The sequence below is a fragment of the Scyliorhinus canicula genome, chromosome 18, assembly GCF_902713615.1.
Source record: "Scyliorhinus canicula chromosome 18, sScyCan1.1, whole genome shotgun sequence".
In the NCBI taxonomy this organism is placed as follows: Eukaryota; Metazoa; Chordata; class Chondrichthyes; order Carcharhiniformes; family Scyliorhinidae; genus Scyliorhinus; species Scyliorhinus canicula.
Genome location: NC_052163.1, coordinates 110972856 through 110991987, shown reverse-complemented (window position 1 = coordinate 110991987; position 19132 = coordinate 110972856). Strand labels below are relative to the sequence as shown.

The 19132-nt window shown below is 50.9% G+C and overlaps 1 protein-coding gene across 6 annotated transcripts in view; it reads left to right on the top strand.

Annotated features, from left to right (window-relative positions):
• sin3b (SIN3 transcription regulator family member B) overlaps nt 1-19132 on the top strand; it is a 60232-nt gene that overhangs the window by 8380 nt on the left and 32720 nt on the right. For 4 of the 6 annotated variants that reach the window (XM_038776823.1, XM_038776826.1, XM_038776824.1 and 1 more), the window contains 4 exons: nt 3941-4105; nt 6096-6214; nt 10609-10768; nt 16448-16768. In XM_038776823.1, coding sequence (XP_038632751.1) covers nt 3941-4105; nt 6096-6214; nt 10609-10768; nt 16448-16768 — 765 coding nt within the window. Of the gene's footprint in view, nt 1-1083; nt 1105-3940; nt 4106-6095; nt 6215-10608; nt 10769-16447; nt 16769-19132 lie in introns of those variants that run through there. The other 2 variants (XM_038776825.1, XM_038776822.1) reach the window with 2 other exon arrangements.

Sequence of the window (19132 nt, the reverse complement as noted above, 5' to 3'; positions counted from 1 at the left end):
TTGGTGAGTTAATAAGAACATAAGAACTAGGAGCAGGAGTAGGCCATCTGGCCCCTTGAGCCTGCTCCGCCATTCAATGAGATCATGGCTGATCTTTTGTGGACTCAGCTCCACTTTCCGGCCCGAACACCATAACCCTTAATCCCTTTATTCTTCAAAAAACTATCTTTCTTTACCTTAAAAACATGTAATGAAGGAGCCTCAACTGCTTCACTGGGCAAGGAATTCCATAGATTCACAACCCTTTGGGTGAAGAAGTTCCTCCTAAACTCAGTCCTAAATCTACTTCCCCTTATTTTGAGGCTATGTCCCCTAGTTCTGCTGTCACCCGCCAGTGGAAACAACCTGCCCGCATCTATCCTATCTATTCCCTTCATAATTTTAAATGTTTCTATAAGATCCCCCAAATGCAGTGCATCTTGCAGGGGATACACACTGTTGCTACTGTGCGTCAATGGTAGAGGGAGTGAACGTTTGTGGAAGGGATGCCAATCAAGCGGGCTGCTTTATCCTGATAGCGTTGAGCCTCTTGAGTGTTGTTGGAGCTGCACTCATCCAGAGTAGTGGGGAGTATTCCATCACATTCCTGACTTGTACCTTGTGGTTTTGGGGAACCAGGAGGTTAGTTACTTGCTGTAGGATTTCTAGCCTCAGTATAAATATGGCTAATCCGGTTCGGTTTCTTGTCAATGGTAACCTCCAGTTTGCTGATAGTGTGTGGTGGGGGGTGGGCATTCAGTGAAGGTAATTCCATTGAATGCCAAGTGGTGGTGATTAGATTCAGTCTTGTTGGAGAGAATCGGCCTGCTCAGTCACATGCCTGGCCCTTGTGTGGTGGGATTGTTACTTGCCATTTGTCAGCCCAAGACTGGCTATAGTCCAGGTCTTGCTGCATTTGGACATGGACAGCTTCAGTATCTGAGGAGTCACGAATGGTGCTGAATTTTGTGCAGTCATCAGTGAACATTCCCACTTCTGACCTTATGATGGAAGGAAGCTCATTGATGTCACAGCGGATGATGATTGGGCCGAGGACAATACCCTGAGGAACTCCTGCAGTGATGTCCTGGTGTCTGGAATGCACTGCCTGAGAGTGTGATGGAGGTAGGTTCAATTGAAGCATTCAAAATGGAATTAAACTGTTATCTGAAAAGTTAGAATGTGCAGGGGAGAAGGCAAGGGAATGGCACTCAGTGAATTACTTATTTGGAGAGCCGGTGCACACATGATGGGCCAAATGGCCTCCTGCCGTGTAACAATTCTGTGATTCTATAAAAGAAATACCATCTCCTTTGGCATCAGCTGTCCCTCAATTCGAGGATGACACCCACTGAGGGGTGTGGGTTTCTGCCATGGGGCTTCATGTGACTGAACAGACTGATTCTCAACCCACAGGTCTTTGGGCACATGCGGCAGGATACCCCATCAGGTAGTGGGATCCGGAGTACAGGGCCTTTTTTCTCCTACTCTGCCTCATCTGCAGGCATTGGGGCTCACAGCTTGATGGGCAAGTTGTTGCCATTTTGAACATTTGGTAACAAAGCTCCCCCCAGTCAATGATGTCAATGCCGTGCTTCAAGGAGAGATTGAGTGTCTTTGTCGTGTTTCCTTTGCCCTCCTCCGGAATGCTGCCCATTTGAGATTTGGATAAACAGGGCCTGGTGGAGAGATGGTTTTTGACACATCTGGACACAGTGTCCAGTCCATCGTGGTTGATTTTGCAGGATTTTTGCCTTAATCCTTGTGGAGCTGGTTTCAAAAAGAACACCAGTGTTTATTCAACAGTCCTCCCTCTGAATCCGGAGAATGTGCAGAGACATTGCTGATGGAATCTCTCTGCCGCTGATGTACGGTCCAGATCTCGCTGCAGTACAGGAGTGTGCTGACTGCACACTAAGACTTTTGTTCACTTGTGGGGCGTCTTTTTTTAATAATTTGGAGTACCCAATTCTCTTTTTTCCCAATTAAGTGGCAATTTAGCGTGGCCAATCCGCCTAACCTGCACATCTTTGGGTTGTGGGGTGAAACCCACGCAGACAGGGGGAGAATGTGCAAACTCCACACAGTGACCTGGGGCTGGGATCGAACCCGGGTCCTCGGCACCGTGAGACAGCAATGCTAACCACTGTGCCACCGTGCCGCCCTGTGGAGGTCTTTGTTGTCTTGACACTTGCTGTCGTAGTTTGGGGAAGGCTGAGCTGGTGCAGCTGTTTCATTGTTGGAGCCCCTGGTCAGCGGTGGCCTTTTGAGAGCGGTGGCTGCCAAGGTGTGGGAAATATTCCTGAGTCTCTCCCTCAGCATGTATGGGAGGTGGAATATTTGGATGACCAGATGTGGGATGGTATGAGTTTTGTTTAGACAACATTTGAGGACAGGCTGTGCTCCTTGAATGAAGAATTGAAGGGATTGAGAGCGGTTTGCAGATCTGGTGCAGATTGGCCAACAACACTGCAGTCATCTAGAAACTCTGGATTATGTGTGTCAACGGTGGTGAGTTTAGTTTTGGCATGGAGGCGACTGAGGTTAAATAGTTTTCCATCTAGGCGATATTTAATACTTGCCAGATGCCAGTTGATGAGGTGAATAACCAATGTCAGGTGGATAGGAAATAGGATGGCGACTATCACAGCCTTGCTTGCCGCCATCCATCCAGATTTTGAAAGCGTCTGTTTCCGAATTCCCACTCAAGACAGTTGCTTTCCTATCATCATGGAACATGTGCAGGATTGCAATGGAATTTTTTTAGACATCTAAATCTTTGGAGCACAACCCATTTACTGAGACAAATGTTTTGGTCAGGTCCATGAAAGCGGGAAGCAGGGTAGCATGGTGGTTAGCATAAATGCTTCACAGCTCCAGGGTCCCAGGTTCGATTCCCGGCTGGGTCACTGTCTGTGTGGAGTCTGCACGTCCTCCCCCTGTGTGCGTGGGTTTCCTCCGGGTGCTCCGGTTTCCTCCCACAGTCCAAAGATGTGCGGGTTAGGTGGATTGGCCATGCTAAATTGCCCGTAGTGTCCTAAAAAAAGTAAGGTTGTTGGGTTACGGGTATAGGGTGGATACGTGGGTTTGAGTAGGGTGATCATTGCTCGGCACAACATTGAGGGCCGAAGGGCCTGTTCTGTGCTGTACTGTTCTATGTTCTATGTTCCTGCTGTTCTTGACATTTTTCGAGGATTAGTCTGGGGTGGTCCGAGGGATTTGTGGAGCAGAACAGACTGGGAGTTAAAATGGTGCATCTGGCACCTCCTGTGGGTGGTGTATGATGGAGACTCCGTACTCGGAGGGACTGTATTTTGATGTTGCAGTGAAGATAAATTTAGTTTTGACTTTAGCCACGTTGTTGGGTTTGAATTATTACCTTTGGGGGAGGCATCCCAGAACAAGAGTGGAAACTTGCAACATTCTCCTTCAAGACCTGGTGGACAAATGAAGCTTTCCAGAGGCTCGAGGGGGCTAAATAAACCTCTTCCTGTGCCTGTGTGAGGTGACCGATATTACACCTGTTATTCTCTTGTCTACTGTCATTATCTTTTTTTTTTGTCTGTCTTGATTGTGCTTTGTGAGCTGTCTTATTCTCTGGTGGCATGTGTTACTGGACTGTTCTGAGTTGTGGCGGAGCTGTTTAGAGAGGTCAGGTTTCATAGCCTGAGTTAGCACAGCAAGCTGATCCTTCTTGATGCTAGGGCTGCAGTTTCAGGGGTTGCTGCTCTGCATTTAGGCAACTGTTTGGGAGAAGACACTGCTGGGAGTGAGGAACTGCAGCTTGCCAAGTCAGCGCAAGTCCTCGTCTCTGGTTGGACAGGTGAATGCTTCCCTGCAATCCTGGACAAGTATCTTCCTTCCTCTTCCCTTCTTCCTCCACTCTGTCACAGCTTCTATTTCTCCCTCCCTCTTGCCCCACCTCAGACTGAAGCCTCATTTTCTGCCCTTTCTCCAATAGATGCCTGGGGTGAACCAAGGCTCAGAGCTGGAGCCTCCACCGTCCCAGATACAGCGGCGTGGAGGAGAGACCATGGCCAAGATTCAAGCCCATCTCCAGCAGATTCAGACTCAGAGCTTTGTAGTGCAGAAACAGGCCCAGCAACAGCAGTTCCAGAGGCTCAAGGTAAGACTGACTGACAGATTAAAGGAATCCACTGGGCTCCTAGCCATGCATCAGGCAGGGTCCACTCCCAGTGCATCTGAAATACAGTGAGGTACACTCACTGTCCTGGAGAGGCCTTCAGCTGGTGTCAGAGTTCTCTTTACTCCCTGGTTAAAATAGGTAAAGTATCCTGGGTTTTCAGGAGTAATGTTCCTTGAAATTAAATAAATGTTATATTTGGCAAGTACATGGCAGGAGCGTGCTGCCCCAGGGTAAGAGCCTACGATTAAAATGATCCTGCATCCTATTGGGAGACTTGCAACGCACAGTCTGGGAAAGTGTACTAAAGGAGAGGCCACATTTGAATGTTCCTCCAGCACTGCATAAACACACTGATCCGGCATCTCATGCTGGCTGGTGTTAGCGATGTTACCATAACTTGTGAATGTTTCTCAAGAGAATCCATGCCCCATGAGATGAGGAGGTGATTCAGTGAGACCTGTGCCAGTGTTGACATGGGGCCCATTGTAATCAGTGATGCTAATTTGGGGAAGTAGGTTTGTTACTGACTGAAGGGGGAATTCACAATCATCATACAATTAAAGGAGTTGACGACTGGTTTCAATCCTCCTGTCAGGAACTCCCGGAAGTAGAGGTGACACTTTTGCACTTGGTCCCAAAGGGATTAGTAATCTTGCATCAGAGGTTTTCAGAGTCTACTTGGACCGTGAGCGAGTGTGTTTGAGTTTGCACACGGCTGTCTGTGTTTGAGTGTGCGCGTCTGCTCGTGCGTGTGATGTATTTGGGTTGTTTAATGCAGGTAGAGTTTTTGGCATGCTGTAGTATTCCAAAAAGTATTCACTGGCAGGAAGAGAAAATCTGGCTCATCTAATTTGACCTGTAATGCTGAAACATTGTGACTGGATACCTCTCAACTTTCTATCCATGAACAGCTGTGCACTGACTTCCTGAGAGAAGCAAAGCAACCAGATTAAAACCATAAAACATAGGAACAGAATTAGGCCACTCGTCTGCTCCACCATTCAATCATGGCTGATATTTTTCTCATCCCTATTCTCCTGCCTTCTCCCCATAACCCCTGATCCCCTTATTAATCAAGAACCTATCTATCTCTGTCTTAAAGACGCTCAGTGACTTGGCCTCCACAGCCTTCTGCGGCAAAAAGTGCCACAGATTCACCGCCCTCTGGCTGAAGAAATTCCTCCTCATCTCTGTTTAAAGGATCGTCCCTTTAGTCTGAGATGGTGTCCTCTGGTTCTAATTTTTCCTACAAGTGGAAATATCCTCTCCACATCCACTCTATCCAGGCCTCGCAGTTTCCTGTAAGTTTCAATAAGATTCCCCCTCATCCTTCTAAACTCCAATGGGTGCGGACCCAGAGTCCTCATACGACAAGCTCTTCATTCCAGGGATCATTCTTGTGAACTTCCTCTGGACCCTTTCTAAGGCCAGCACATCCTTCCTCTGATACGGGGCCCAAAACTGCTCTCAATACTCCAAATGGGGTCTGACCAGAGCTGTATACAGCCTCCGAAGTACATCCCTGCTCTTGGAGTTACATTGATCGTAGCTAATATTCCTGGTTTTTAAAAAAATTGATTTTATCACTGATTTATAGAAGACATGATCAAAACCCCGAGATCTCATTTGCATATATGCAGAAACAGCAATCAGCATGAGCTGGCAAATTGTTCAATAGGTCTCAAACAACTATTTAACTCAGACGCTTAGTGCTACCCTCACCTGCGTGTACCCTGCCCCCCCTGATTGAAATAATCTGTCAGGAGGAACAACTCTGAGGTCTACTTATCTCTGCAGAAGCCAGACCCAGTTATCTGGTTAGCCCAGCTGTTTTAAGCCTCAATGGCAGCCACCATGTAAAGGGTGGAGGTTTCTAAATGTGCTCTAAGCAGGGTTTTGTACAAGGATAAAATGGTGTGTTTTGTTTTGTACTGAATAGTCCTGTTAATACAACCTCATGCGCTATTAGTGTGCTTTTCAGGTGGAAGATGCCTTGTCGTACCTGGACCAGGTTAAGATGCAATTTGGGAACAACCCGGCTGTGTACAATGAGTTCCTGGACATCATGAAGGAATTTAAATCACAAAGGTATGCAAGCAGGTTGTGGGCCACATAACCTCAAACCGAGGGCAGTCTGGAAATGTCTCTCACGGCAGTAGAAGCTGAATTAGAAATACCTCCATCACCTAACCAGGCTTTCACTTAATGGTTCTGAATGCTGGGAATCCATAGAGCTTTCAGTGAATAAAAACTGGGAATTTCTAAATGGCACATCTCACGGACCAGCAGGCAGCTCAACGCACTTCACAACGAATGAAGTACTTTTGAAGTGTGGTCACTGTTGTAATCCACGAAACACAGCAGCAAATGAGTGCACCGTAAGAGCCACTGAACAGCAACGTGTCAATGACCAACTAGTCTGATTATTGTGGTGTTCACAGTAAGAAGCCTTACAACACCAGGTTAAAGTCCAACAGGTTTGTTTCAAACACAAGCTTTCGGAGCGCAGCTCCTTCCTCGGGTGAATCAATATTCAGATAAATACTGTGGTGTTGGTTGAGGTTTAAATATTGGCCAGACACATGGGAGAATTACCCTGGTATGCCATGGGATCTTCTACGTCTGCCTGAAAGAACAGGCAGGGCCTCCATTCAACAACTAATTCGAAAGACAGCGGGCGGGATTCTCCGTTGGCCGACGCTGAAATCACGACACGCGATTGGGCGGAGAATTGGTTCCGATGCCAAAATTGCGGCGGGTGGCGATTTGACGGGAAATCGCAATTCTCTGTCACCTCGAAAGCGGTGTCAATATGTACCGGAACATATAGTAAACACCATTTATATATCATTAGCGTGCCCGACCCGATATTCTCCGAGGCCTCTGCGATTCTCCGCTGATGGGATGAGTTCCTGACGATGTGGTTCATTTATGCTTTTAAAATCATGAAACTGGCGTCGTGACTGATGAAGGAGAGAGAGAGGAGGTAGGACACAGCGGAGCAACTGCAGCCTGCCAGGCCGGACACTGGTCGGTTGGCTGGGGTGGGGAGGGCCCTGCCACGGGCAGGGGAAGCGGGGGTGATGATCGCCCTGAACTTCTACGCGATGGGGCGGTTTCAGGTGCCGAATGGGAACCTGTCTGGTATCTCACAGACCTCAGTGCACAGGTGCATCCGCGCCGTCACGGAGGCCCTATATGGCCAGGCGGCTAAATACATCCACTTTAATGTGGACCGAGCTCACCAGGATGCCCAGGCAGCGGGGTTCGCCGGCATGCCCCAGATCCAGGGGGTGATTGACGGGATGCATGTCCCCCTCCTGCAAGTGGCAGGTTGATCTACACCAACTAAAAGTGGTACCGCTCAATGAATGTGCAGCTGAAATGTGACCATCAGCTGCGCATCATCCACATCTGCGCCGCTATCCAGGCAGTGTACACGACACCTTCCTCCTGGCACACTGAAAGGTTCCTGAAATGTTCGAGGCGACAACTACCCTTCCCGGCTTGAGGGTTGGCTCCTGTGCGACACGGGTTACCCACTGCGGTGATGGCCGATGACACCTATCTGGAGGCCACAGACCGACACTGAGACCCGCCACAACGATGCCCATATAGCAACCAGGAGTGTGATCGGGCAGTGCTTCGGCCTCCTGAAGATGTGGTTCAGGCGCTCTGGAGAGGCCCTCCAGTATGACACTGGGAGGGGTGCCTGCATCGTGGCGGCCTGCTGCGTCCTCCACTACATGGCGCAGCGATGAGCTGGAGGAGGAGGTGAACACCAGGCCTCGTCCGACGAGGAGGATGAGGGGAAGGGGGAGGATGGGCAGGACATGGGGCCCAATGTCTGACTCCTGCTCACGGTTGCACTTTCCACCGTCCACTTGGGTGATCCCTGCATGCTAGCTGGCCATTCCATTACCAGGTGTCATCGAATCCCTGGATTCGGTGGTGGGAATGGTCCAGGGTGGGGGGAAGGGCCTCCCTACCCTACCCACAACATCCGCTCATTCACCCCCGCCCCCAAACCCCTCACACCCATATGACAGAGCACCAAGGAAGGTTTTACAAATGTGAACAGGTATTTAATGTGAACAAATATTTACAGATTTGTGCCCTAACCCCTATAACTAAACTGTGCCCTGCACTCGGGCCAACTTAACTGATGTCTAACGTTCTGGCCTTACAGGGGGGGCACAGTGGGTTAGCACTGCTGCCTCACGATGCCGAGGTCCCAGGTTCGATCCCGGCTCTGGATCACTGTCCGTGTGGTGTTTTCACATTCTCCCCGTGTTTGCGTGGGTTTTGCCTCCCCAGCCCAAGGATGTGCAGGGTAGGTGGATTGGCCACGCTAAATTGCTCCTTAATTGGAAAAATGTAATTGGGTAGTCTAAATTTCAAAAATAACTTTCTGGCCCTAACGCCACATCTTGTTGGTTCCCTGGACGATACAGCAGGGGTCGAGGTGGCCAGCTGTGATTCCTGCCCTGCAACCTGGGTCCCCATTGGTGGACTTCATCTGGGGCCACCGGGCCTGTATGTTGCTGCTCAAAGTGTCCCAGGTGGCGCAGTGCTGCCACATTCTGCCTGCTACCCATCAGGTGCACCAGGGACAGGTGGGGGGGGTACAATCTGTGGTGGTGCCGTGTACCGGCACCTCCCCTGCAGGAGTCAGTGGCAGGGCCCCATTACCTCTTCCTCCTTCATGGTGACCGATAGCCCCCGGGCTACTCCACGGGGCGGGGTGCGAGGGGCTCCCCCGCCACCTGGTGCTGCCAGTCCTGGAGGTCTGCTGTGGTCTCAACCAGGCACCGCACCCTCGCGACCATGAACTGTGCTACATAAGGCTGGGACTGTGCCACCAGCTTCTGGGTTTGTGTCGTATCAGGCAGTGACTGCGCCATCTCCCTCTGTGTCTGTAGCATGTTGGTCAGCGCCCGGGCATGGCCTTCTTTGGCTGGGCCACGCTCAGGACCCCTTCTGTGATATCCAGGTGGCTTTGACACATGGTCGTCTGAGAGTCGGCAACCCTGCCCTTGACCTCGGCCTGCACCTGCAGAGAATTCCCCAGGCTTTGGACATGCTGATCCACAGCCAAATCCATCACCCGAATGCTTCCACCATGGATGCCACGTGTACGGTGTTGGCCTGGGTGGCATGCGTTGTCGGCACCACCTCCTGCCGCTGCACACGGTTGGGCCCCTCCAACTGCGCCTGCAGCTGCTGAATGCTCGCTAACAACCCCTCATGTAGTCCCTGGCTCTGTGATTGCATCTCCAGAAGAGATGGGGTTATCCGTTCCTGAAACCGGTCTGGATGGCAGCTCGTCCCTGGGGCCGGCCCGCCTTCCGACTGTCCGCCCTCTGGGGGCGGGGAGCCAGGGCACCTGGCTGGCATGGGTGCTGTCATGTGGTGCAGGGTGGGGGTTCGCCCCCCCGCCCTCCTCCAGGTTTTGAGTTGGGTGGGGGGGTTGCAGGTGTGTGGAATGGGTTTAGTGCCAGGGCATAATGCTGCCGACTCACCCTGGCCGCCGTGAAGAGGTTGTGCAATTTATTTTGGCACTGCTGGCTGGCCCAAACAGTGTGTCCCATGGCGCTATCGGCCTCTGCCACCTGCGCCCAGGCACGACAAACGGCGGCGGCTAAAAGCTTCCTCCCCGGCCGCAGTACACGGTCATCCTCCTCTCCTCCACTGCGTTCAAGAGGGTCTCCAGTTCAGCATCGGTAAATCTCGGAGGTTGCCGTCCTCACTGCCATCTCTGGATGGCTGGAATGGTGTGTGTGGGGAGTGAAGTGTGTGTATGCGACTGCAATTTGTCAGCCTCCTGAGTGTCAATCGTGAAACCACCGAATCCAGAACCGTTTCTCATTGGAATCGATCATGTTCTACATGGCGCCGGCTCTAACCCCTTAATAGTAACAGAATCAGTCCCGGTGTGGCACCAGTTTTGCTGTCGTGAAAGTGCGCAAATCTGTGTCGGCGTCTCAGAAACGGAGAATCCCGCCCAGCATCTCCAATCTTGTAGCAATTCCTTCAGTTCTGCATTTGGAGAGTCAACTTTGATTTTTATGCCGAAGTCCTGGAGTGGAACTTGAACATGTAACCTTTTGATTCAAAGGCAAGAATACATCACCTGAGCCACAGCCGGATATCCTGATCCAACAGAAAGCTATCACAGATTACAGAATAAAAGCGGGTGATTGGAGTTGAGTGATAGGTTAGCTGTAATGTGATTGAGCTCTAGAATAGGCTCGAGACTGGATGGCCTCCTATTCATCAGCATCCAAGCTTCTCAGTTTTACAGGTTATTTTCTCTCTCAGGAGTGCCAAGGAACCATTCAGATCTGATGGCAAAACTGACTTATCAGGGATAAGGGATTTGACAGTATGAGCTGTTGTTGTTACTGGGTGGTATTTGTGAACGAGTCATTTTGCAACCTCCTTGACTGTGTTTATGAAATATTTCTTGTTCTGGTTTGCAGCATCGATACACCTGGTGTGATCGACAGGGTTTCACGCCTCTTCCAGGGTCACCCGGACCTTATACTGGGGTTCAACGCTTTCCTGCCACCTGGTTACAGGATAGAAATCCAGAAGAACAAGGCAGTGAGTGTGCATGGACCCACGCCAGCCGAGACTCAGGTACATCAGCAGAGCTATGTGACTGACTGTTGGTGTGGATGTGTGGCTCTGAGCACACTTGTGTATGTGAGGGCCTTTGTGTGCGTATGTGTGTGTGTGCGTGCGTGTGTGTGTGTGTGTGTGTGTGTGGCCATTTGAAAATGAAATGAAAACCGCTTATTGTCACAAGTAGGCTTCAAATCAAGTTACTGTGAAAAGCCCCTAGTCGCCACATTCCGGCTGGTACGGGAATTGAACCGTGCTGGCCTACCTTGGTCTGCTTTCAAAGTCAGCAATATAGCCCTGTGCTAAATCAGCCCCACTTTTGTGTGTGTGGCCACTTTTGTGTGTGTGGCCACTTTTGTGTGTGTGGCCACTTTTGTGTGTGTGTGTGTGAGGGCTTTTGTGTGTGTGTGTGTGTGTGTGTGAGGGCTTTTGTGTGTGTGTGATGGCTTTTGTGTGTGTGTGTGTGATGGCTTTTGTGTGTGAGAGGGCTTTTGTGTGTGTGTGAGAGGGCTTTTGTGTGTGTGTGAGAGGGCTTTTGTGTGTGTGTGTGATGGCTTTTGTGTGTGTGTGTGATGGCTTTTGTGTGTGTGTGATGGCTTTTGTGTGTGTGTGATGGCTTTTGTGTGTGTGTGATGGCTTTTGTGTGTGTGATGGCTTTTGTGTGTGTGATGGCTTTTGTGTGTGTGATGGCTTTTGTGTGTGTGATGGCTTTTGTGTGTGTGTGTGTGTGATGGCTTTTGTGTGTGTGTGTGTGATGGCTTTTGTGTGTGTGTGTGTGTGTGATGGCTTTTGTGTGTGTGTGTGTGATGGCTTTTGTGTGTGTGTGTGTGTGTGATGGCTTTTGTGTGTGTGTGTGTGTGTGATGGCTTTTGTGTGTGTGTGTGTGTGATGGCTTTTGTGTGTGTGTGTGTGTGATGGCTTTTGTGTGTGTGTGTGTGATGGCTTTTGTGTGTGAGAGGGCTTTTGTGTGTGTGTGAGAGGGCTTTTGTGTGTGTGTGAGAGGGCTTTTGTGTGTGTGTGTGATGGCTTTTGTGTGTGTGTGTGTGTTGGCTTTTGTGTGTGTGTGTGATGGCTTTTGTGTGTGAGAGGGCTTTTGTGTGTGTGTGAGAGGGCTTTTGTGTGTGTGTGAGAGGGCTTTTGTGTGTGTGTGTGATGGCTTTTGTGTGTGTGTGTGTGGGCTTTTGTGTGTGTGTGTGTGGGCTTTTGTGTGTGTGTGTGAGGGCTTTTGTGTGTGAGAGGGCTTTTGTGTGTGTGTGAGAGGGCTTTTGTGTGTGTGTGAGGGCTTTTGTGTGTGTGTGTGATGGCTTTTGTGTGTGAGAGGGCTTTTGTGTGTGTGTGAGAGGGCTTTTGTGTGTGTGTGAGAGGGCTTTTGTGTGTGTGTGAGAGGGCTTTTGTGTGTGTGTGAGAGGGCTTTTGTGTGTGTGTGAGAGGGCTTTTGTGTGTGTGTGAGAGGGCTTTTGTGTGTGTGTGTGATGGCTTTTGTGTGTGTGATGGCTTTTGTGTGTGTGATGGCTTTGTGTGTGATGGCTTTGTGTGTGAGAGGGCTTTTGTGTGTGTGTGAGAGGGCTTTTGTGTGTGTGTGTGATGGCTTTTGTGTGTGTGTGTGTGGGCTTTTGTGTGTGTGTGAGGGCTTTTGTGTGTGAGAGGGCTTTTGTGTGTGTGTGAGAGGGCTTTTGTGTGTGTGTGAGGGCTTTTGTGTGTGTGTGTGATGGCTTTTGTGTGTGAGAGGGCTTTTGTGTGTGTGTGAGAGGGCTTTTGTGTGTGTGTGAGAGGGCTTTTGTGTGTGTGTGTGATGGCTTTTGTGTGTGTGTGTGAGGGCTTTTGTGTGTGTGTGAGGGCTTTTGTGTGTGTGTGAGGGCTTTTGTGTGTGTGTGAGGGCTTTTGTGTGTGTGTGAGGGCTTTTGTGTGTGTGTGAGGGCTTTTGTGTGTGTGTGAGGGCTTTTGTGTGTGTGTGAGGGCTTTTGTGTGTGTGTGAGGGCTTTTGTGTGTGTGTGAGGGCTTTTGTGTGTGTGTGAGGGCTTTTGTGTGTGTGTGAGGGCTTTTGTGTGTGTGTGAGGGCTTTTGTGTGTGTGTGAGGGCTTTTGTGTGTGTGTGAGGGCTTTTGTGTGTGTGTGAGGGCTTTTGTGTGTGTGTGTGGGCTTTTGTGTGTGTGTGAGGGCTTTTGTGTGTGTGTGAGGGCTTTTGTGTGTGTGTGAGGGCTTTTGTGTGTGTGTGAGGGCTTTTGTGTGTGTGTGAGGGCTTTTGTGTGTGTGTGAGGGCTTTTGTGTGTGTGTGAGGGCTTTTGTGTGTGTGTGAGGGCTTTTGTGTGTGTGTGTGAGGGCTTTTGTGTGTGTGTGTGTGGGCTTTTGTGTGTGTGTGTGTGAGGGCTTTTGTGTGTGTGTGTGTGAGGGCTTTTGTGTGTGTGTGTGTGTGAGGGCTTTTGTGTGTGTGTGTGTGAGGGCTTTTGTGTGTGTGTGTGTGATGGCTTTTGTGTGTGTGTGTGTGATGGCTTTTGTGTGTGTGTGTGAGGGCTTTTGTGTGTGAGGGCTTTTGTGTGTGAGGGCTTTTGTGTGTGAGGGCTTTTGTGTGTGAGGGCTTTTGTGTGTGAGGGCTTTTGTGTGTGAGGGCTTTTGTGTGTGAGGGCTTTTGTGTGTGTGTGAGGGCTTTTGTGTGTGTGTGAGGGCTTTTGTGTGTGTGTGAGGGCTTTTGTGTGTGTGTGAGGGCTTTTGTGTGTGTGTGAGGGCTTTTGTGTGTGTGTGTGTGATGGCTTTTGTGTGTGATGTGTGTGATGGCTTTTGTGTGTGATGTGTGTGATGGCTTTTGTGTGTGATGTGTGTGAGGGCTTTTGTGTGTGTGTGTGAGGGCTTTTGTGTGTGATGTGTGTGAGGGCTTTTGTGTGTGTGTGTGTGATGGCTTTTGTGTGTGATGTGTGATGGCTTTTGTGTGTGTGTGTGAGGGCTTTTGTGTGTGAGGGCTTTTGTGTGTGAGGGCTTTTGTGTGTGAGGGCTTTTGTGTGTGAGGGCTTTTGTGTGTGAGGGCTTTTGTGTGTGAGGGCTTTTGTGTGTGAGGGCTTTTGTGTGTGTGTGTGTGTGAGGGCTTTTGTGTGTGTGTGTGAGGGCTTTTGTGTGTGTGTGTGAGGGCTTTTGTGTGTGTGTGTGAGGGCTTTTGTGTGTGTGTGTGTGTGAGGGCTTTTGTGTGTGTGTGTGTGTGTGTGAGGGCTTTTGTGTGTGTGTGTGTGTGTGTGAGGGCTTTTGTGTGTGTGTGAGGGCTTTTGTGTGTGTGTGAGGGCTTTTGTGTGTGTGTGAGGGCTTTTGTGTGTGTGTGAGGGCTTTTGTGTGTGTGTGAGGGCTTTTGTGTGTGTGTGAGGGCTTTTGTGTGTGTGTGAGGGCTTTTGTGTGTGTGTGAGGGCTTTTGTGTGTGTGTGAGGGCTTTTGTGTGTGTGTGAGGGCTTTTGTGTGTGTGTGAGGGCTTTGTGTGTGTGTGAGGGCTTTGTGTGTGTGTGTGTGAGGGCTTTTGTGTGTGTGTGTGTGAGGGCTTTTGTGTGTGTGTGTGTGAGGGCTTTTGTGTGTGTGTGTGTGAGGGCTTTTGTGTGTGTGTGTGTGAGGGCTTTTGTGTGTGTGTGTGTGAGGGCTTTTGTGTGTGTGTGTGTGAGGGCTTTTGTGTGTGTGTGTGTGAGGGCTTTTGTGTGTGTGTGTGTGAGGGCTTTTGTGTGTGTGTGTGTGAGGGCTTTTGTGTGTGTGTGTGTGAGGGCTTTTGTGTGTGTGTGTGTGAGGGCTTTTGTGTGTGTGTGTGTGAGGGCTTTTGTGTGTGTGTGTGTGAGGGCTTTTGTGTGTGTGTGTGTGAGGGCTTTTGTGTGTGTGTGTGTGAGGGCTTTTGTGTGTGTGTGAGGGCTTTTGTGTGTGTGTGAGGGCTTTTGTGTGTGTGTGAGGGCTTTTGTGTGTGTGTGAGGGCTTTTGTGTGTGTGTGAGGGCTTTTGTGTGTGTGCGAGGGCTTGTGTGTGTGCGAGGGCTTGTGTGTGTGCGAGGGCTTGTGTGTGTGCGAGGGCTTGTGTGTGTGCGAGGGCTTGTGTGTGTGCGAGGGCTTGTGTGTGTGCGAGGGCTTGTGTGTGTGCGAGGGCTTGTGTGTGTGCGAGGGCTTGTGTGTGTGCGAGGGCTTGTGTGTGTGCGAGGGCTTGTGTGTGTGCGAGGGCTTGTGTGTGTGCGAGGGCTTTTGTGTGTGCGAGGGCTTTTGTGTGTGCGAGGGCTGGCTTTTGTGTGTGCGAGGGCTGGCTTTTGTGTGTGCGAGGGCTGGCTTTTGTGTGTGCGAGGGCTGGCTTTTGTGTGTGCGAGGGCTGGCTTTTGTGTGTGCGAGGGCTGGCTTTTGTGTGTGCGAGGGCTGGCTTTTGTGTGTGCGAGGGCTGGCTTTTGTGTGTGCGAGGGCTGGCTTTTGTGTGTGCGAGGGCTGGCTTTTGTGTGTGCGAGGGCTGGCTTTTGTGTGTGCGAGGGCTGGCTTTTGTGTGTGCGAGGGCTGGCTTTTGTGTGTGCGAGGGATGGCTTTTGTGTGTGCGAGGGATGGCTTTTGTGTGTGCGAGGGATGGCTTTTGTGTGTGCGAGGGATGGCTTTTGTGTGTGCGAGGGATGGCTTTTGTGTGTGCGAGGGATGGCTTTTGTGTGTGCGAGGGATGGCTTTTGTGTGTGCGAGGGATGGCTTTTGTGTGTGCGAGGGATGGCTTTTGTGTGTGCGAGGGATGGCTTTTGTGTGTGCGAGGGATGGCTTTTGTGCGTGCGTGTGTGCGATGGCTTTTGTGCGTGCGTGTGTGCGATGGCTTTTGTGCGTGCGTGTGTGCGATGGCTTTTGTGCGTGCGTGTGTGCGATGGCTTTTGTGCGTGCGTGTGTGCGATGGCTTTTGTGCGTGCGTGTGTGCGATGGCTTTTGTGCGTGCGTGTGTGCGATGGCTTTTGTGCGTGCGTGTGTGCGATGGCTTTTGTGCGTGCGTGTGTGCGATGGCTTTTGTGCGTGCGTGTGTGCGATGGCTTTTGTGCGTGCGTGTGTGCGATGGCTTTTGTGCGTGATGGCTTTTGTGTGTGTGAGAGTGCGAGAGTGTGTGAGGGCACTCGTGAGCGCGCGTGAGAGTGCGTGAGGGCGTACGCGAGAGTGCGTGAGGGCGTGTGCGTGAGGGTGTGCGTGTGCGTGTCTGAGAGTGCGCACGTGTGTGTGAGGGCGTGCATGCGGGAGAGCGCACGCGATAGTGCGTGTGAGGGTGCGCGCGAGTGTGCAGTTGTGTGAGGGTGCGCGCACGAGAGTTAGTGTGTGTGAGGGTGCGCACGAGTGTGAGGGCGCGCGACAGTGTGCGTGAGTGAGGGCGCACGCGAGTGAGCTTGTGGGTTTGCGTGTGTGTGAGGACGTGCGCAAGAGTGCGTGTATGGGAGGGCGCGCATGCGAGGGTTAGTGTGTGAGGGCGCGCGCGAGAGTTAGTGTTTGTGTGAGGGTGCAAGCGAGAATGCGCGTGTGTGTGGGCGGGTGCAAGAGTGCTTGTGAGGGCACGCGCGCAAGCGTTGGTGTGTGTGAGGGCGCGTGCGAGTGTGTATGAGGGCGTGTGCGTGTTTGGGCACACGTGAGTCTGTGTGTGCTCCTGGGATCGGTCGGTGTGTGTAAATGCCCCGGGGTCAGTTTAATGATTTAATTGCCCTCTGCCCAGTCAGCCTACGCTCATTTCTTATTCCGTTTTTGCAACAGGTTTTGTCTGAAGTAGCCCACGAACAAACCACTGCCACCACCCCTAATGTCCCCGCTGCTACTGTCACTCCGGTTACTCGATCCGATTCCGCTCCATCCCAGAGTCCCCTGGTGGGTCACAAAGATGAGCGTGCGGAACGCCGCCCAATCCGGGAGGAACTGACTCCCCGACTCCTAGATCACCATGATGACCTTGCATCCAATGACCCACATCCTGTAGAGTTCGACAACGCAATAAGTTATGTGAATAAAATCAAAAACCGATACCTGGAGCGTCCTGAAGTTTACAAATCCTTCCTGGAGATTCTGCACACTTATCAGGTAAAAATCAAATAAACTGATTTAATGTCTCTTTGATTCCTCCACAACCATAAAAGCTTATATTTCTATGGCTGAAATTAAATTGAAAATCGTCAATTATTGTAAGTGTGGTGAATGTAGGAACTAGGTTACCACTAAAGCCTCTCAGCACCGAAGGTTCGATCCCAGCTCTGGGTCACTGTCCATGTGGAGTTTGCACATTCTCCCTGTGTCTCCAAAAAAGATGTGCAGGGTAGGTGGATTGGCCACACTAAACTGCCCCTTAATTGGAAAAGAAGAATTGGGTACTCTAAATTTATATTAAAAATGTAGGAATTTCAGATATATTGTATTATATCATAGAATCCCTACAGTGCAGAAAGAGGCCATTGGGCCCATCAAGTCTGCATTGACTCTCTGAAATAACACCATAACAAGGCCCAATCCCCCACCCCATAACCCCACCTAATCTTGGACACTAAGGGCAATTTAGCATGGCCAATCCACCTGTAAATCTTTGGACTGTGGGAGGAAACAGGAGCACCCGGAGGGAACCCATGCAGACACTGGGAGTACGTGCAGACTCCATGCAGACTGTCACCCAAAGTCAGAATTGAACCCAGGTCCCTCGCGCCGTGATGCAGCAGTGCTAACCACCGTGCCATTGTGCTGTATGTATTTGGTGCAGTAAGAGTTAAAAGTCTGGGATAGTGTGTGACTGCTGCAGTCATGTTTTAACAAACCTGGTTTGAAAGACAGCTAGGCTTTCTGGAGCCAGAGGTGCAATTAAAGCGTCGTAAACGTTAGGATTAATGGACTTTTATTAATATTAAGAGGGTTCCCTGTGCAGCAGTTAGTGTTCAGTTTAGCTAGATGATGTAGTTAATGGACGATCCAAAGGCTGAAGCAGTCAGGTGTTGAGGTTCAGAGTTAGTTTTTGGCTGGAAGGTGAGCTGAGAGGGATTCTGAAGAAAGACAGCTGGAAATTCTGCACTATTCTGAGAGGGTGTCAGATCTGTTTGTTTTAAACAGTCGCAAAGGATCTCTCTTTCTCAAAGTGGAGTATCCAAGACAGCTCTAAACAGCAGGTATCCCGGAGTGCTAACTCTATTTAAAAGTGGATTTTGAACTGAGTTGCTTTTGTTGTTTGAGTGGGCATAAAGATAGCAGTTAAGGGTAATTGTTTCACGATATTGACTAGCATTGTGTAAGGGGTAAGTGTAAGCTACTTTCTTGAGTGATGTTAGAGATATTTTCATACTCTGTTAGTAATAAAGTTTGTTTAATATACCACATCCTGTTTTGTGTGAAATCACTCCTGGAGCGAGGTATCCTTTCCTCACGGTATTACAAAATTTAAATAAAATATTGGGGTTTCTATCCAGTATCCCCGTCACTGTTGGGGTCTGGTCCGGAATCGTAATGTAAGGCACTTCACTGGGCTGGTTATCAAACAAAAGTTAACACTGAGCTACATAAGGAGATATTAGGACAGGTGACTAAAAGCTTTCTCAAAGAGTTCGGTCTCGAGGAACCTCTTAAAGGAGGAGAGATGGGCAGAGAGGGTGGGAAGTCCCAGCTTGTGACTCAGGCAGCTGAAAACACAGCCAGCAACAGGGGAGCAATTCAGGTCGGGGACGCACTTGGCCAAAGGTGGAGCAGCACAGAGACCTCAGAGGACTGGAGCTCCAGAAGAGATTACAGAAAAACAGAGTGGGGTGAGGGGATTACAATCACAAAATTGCTGGATTGTGAGTCAAAGTAGGTCAGCAAACACGAGCGAGAGCGAAACAGCACTTTAGATACAGGTAGCCCAATTCTGGTTGAGTTCAATTTTATTCAGGGAGATTCCCCTCCCCTTCCTCCTCCCCACCACCCTCCTTTCCCCTCCCCCCTCTCCCTCCTCTCCCTCTCCCCCCTCCCCTCCCCTCCCCCCTCCCCCCCCCTCCCCCTCCCCCTCCCCTCCCCTCCACCCTCCTTCCCCCTCCCCTTCCCCTCATCCCCCTCCCCTTCATCCCCCCTCATCCCCCTCTCCCCTCATCCCCCCCTCCCCTCATCCCCCCCTCCCCCTCTCCCCTCATCCCCCTCTCCCCTCATCCCCCTCTCCCCTCATCCCCCTCTCCCCTCATCCCCCTCTCCCCTCAACTCCCCCTCCCTCCCCTCCCTCCCCTCCCTCCCCTCCCTCCCCCCCCTCCCCCTCCCTCCCCCTCCTCCCCCTCCTCCCCCTCCTCCCCCTCCCTCCCCCTCCTCCCCCTCCCTCCCCCTCCCTCCCCCTCCCTCCCCCTCCCTCCCCCCTCCCTCCCCCTCCCTCCCCCCTCCCTCCCCCTCCCTCCCCCCTCCCTCCCCCTCCCTCCCCCCTCCCTCCCTCCCTCCCTCCCTCCCTCC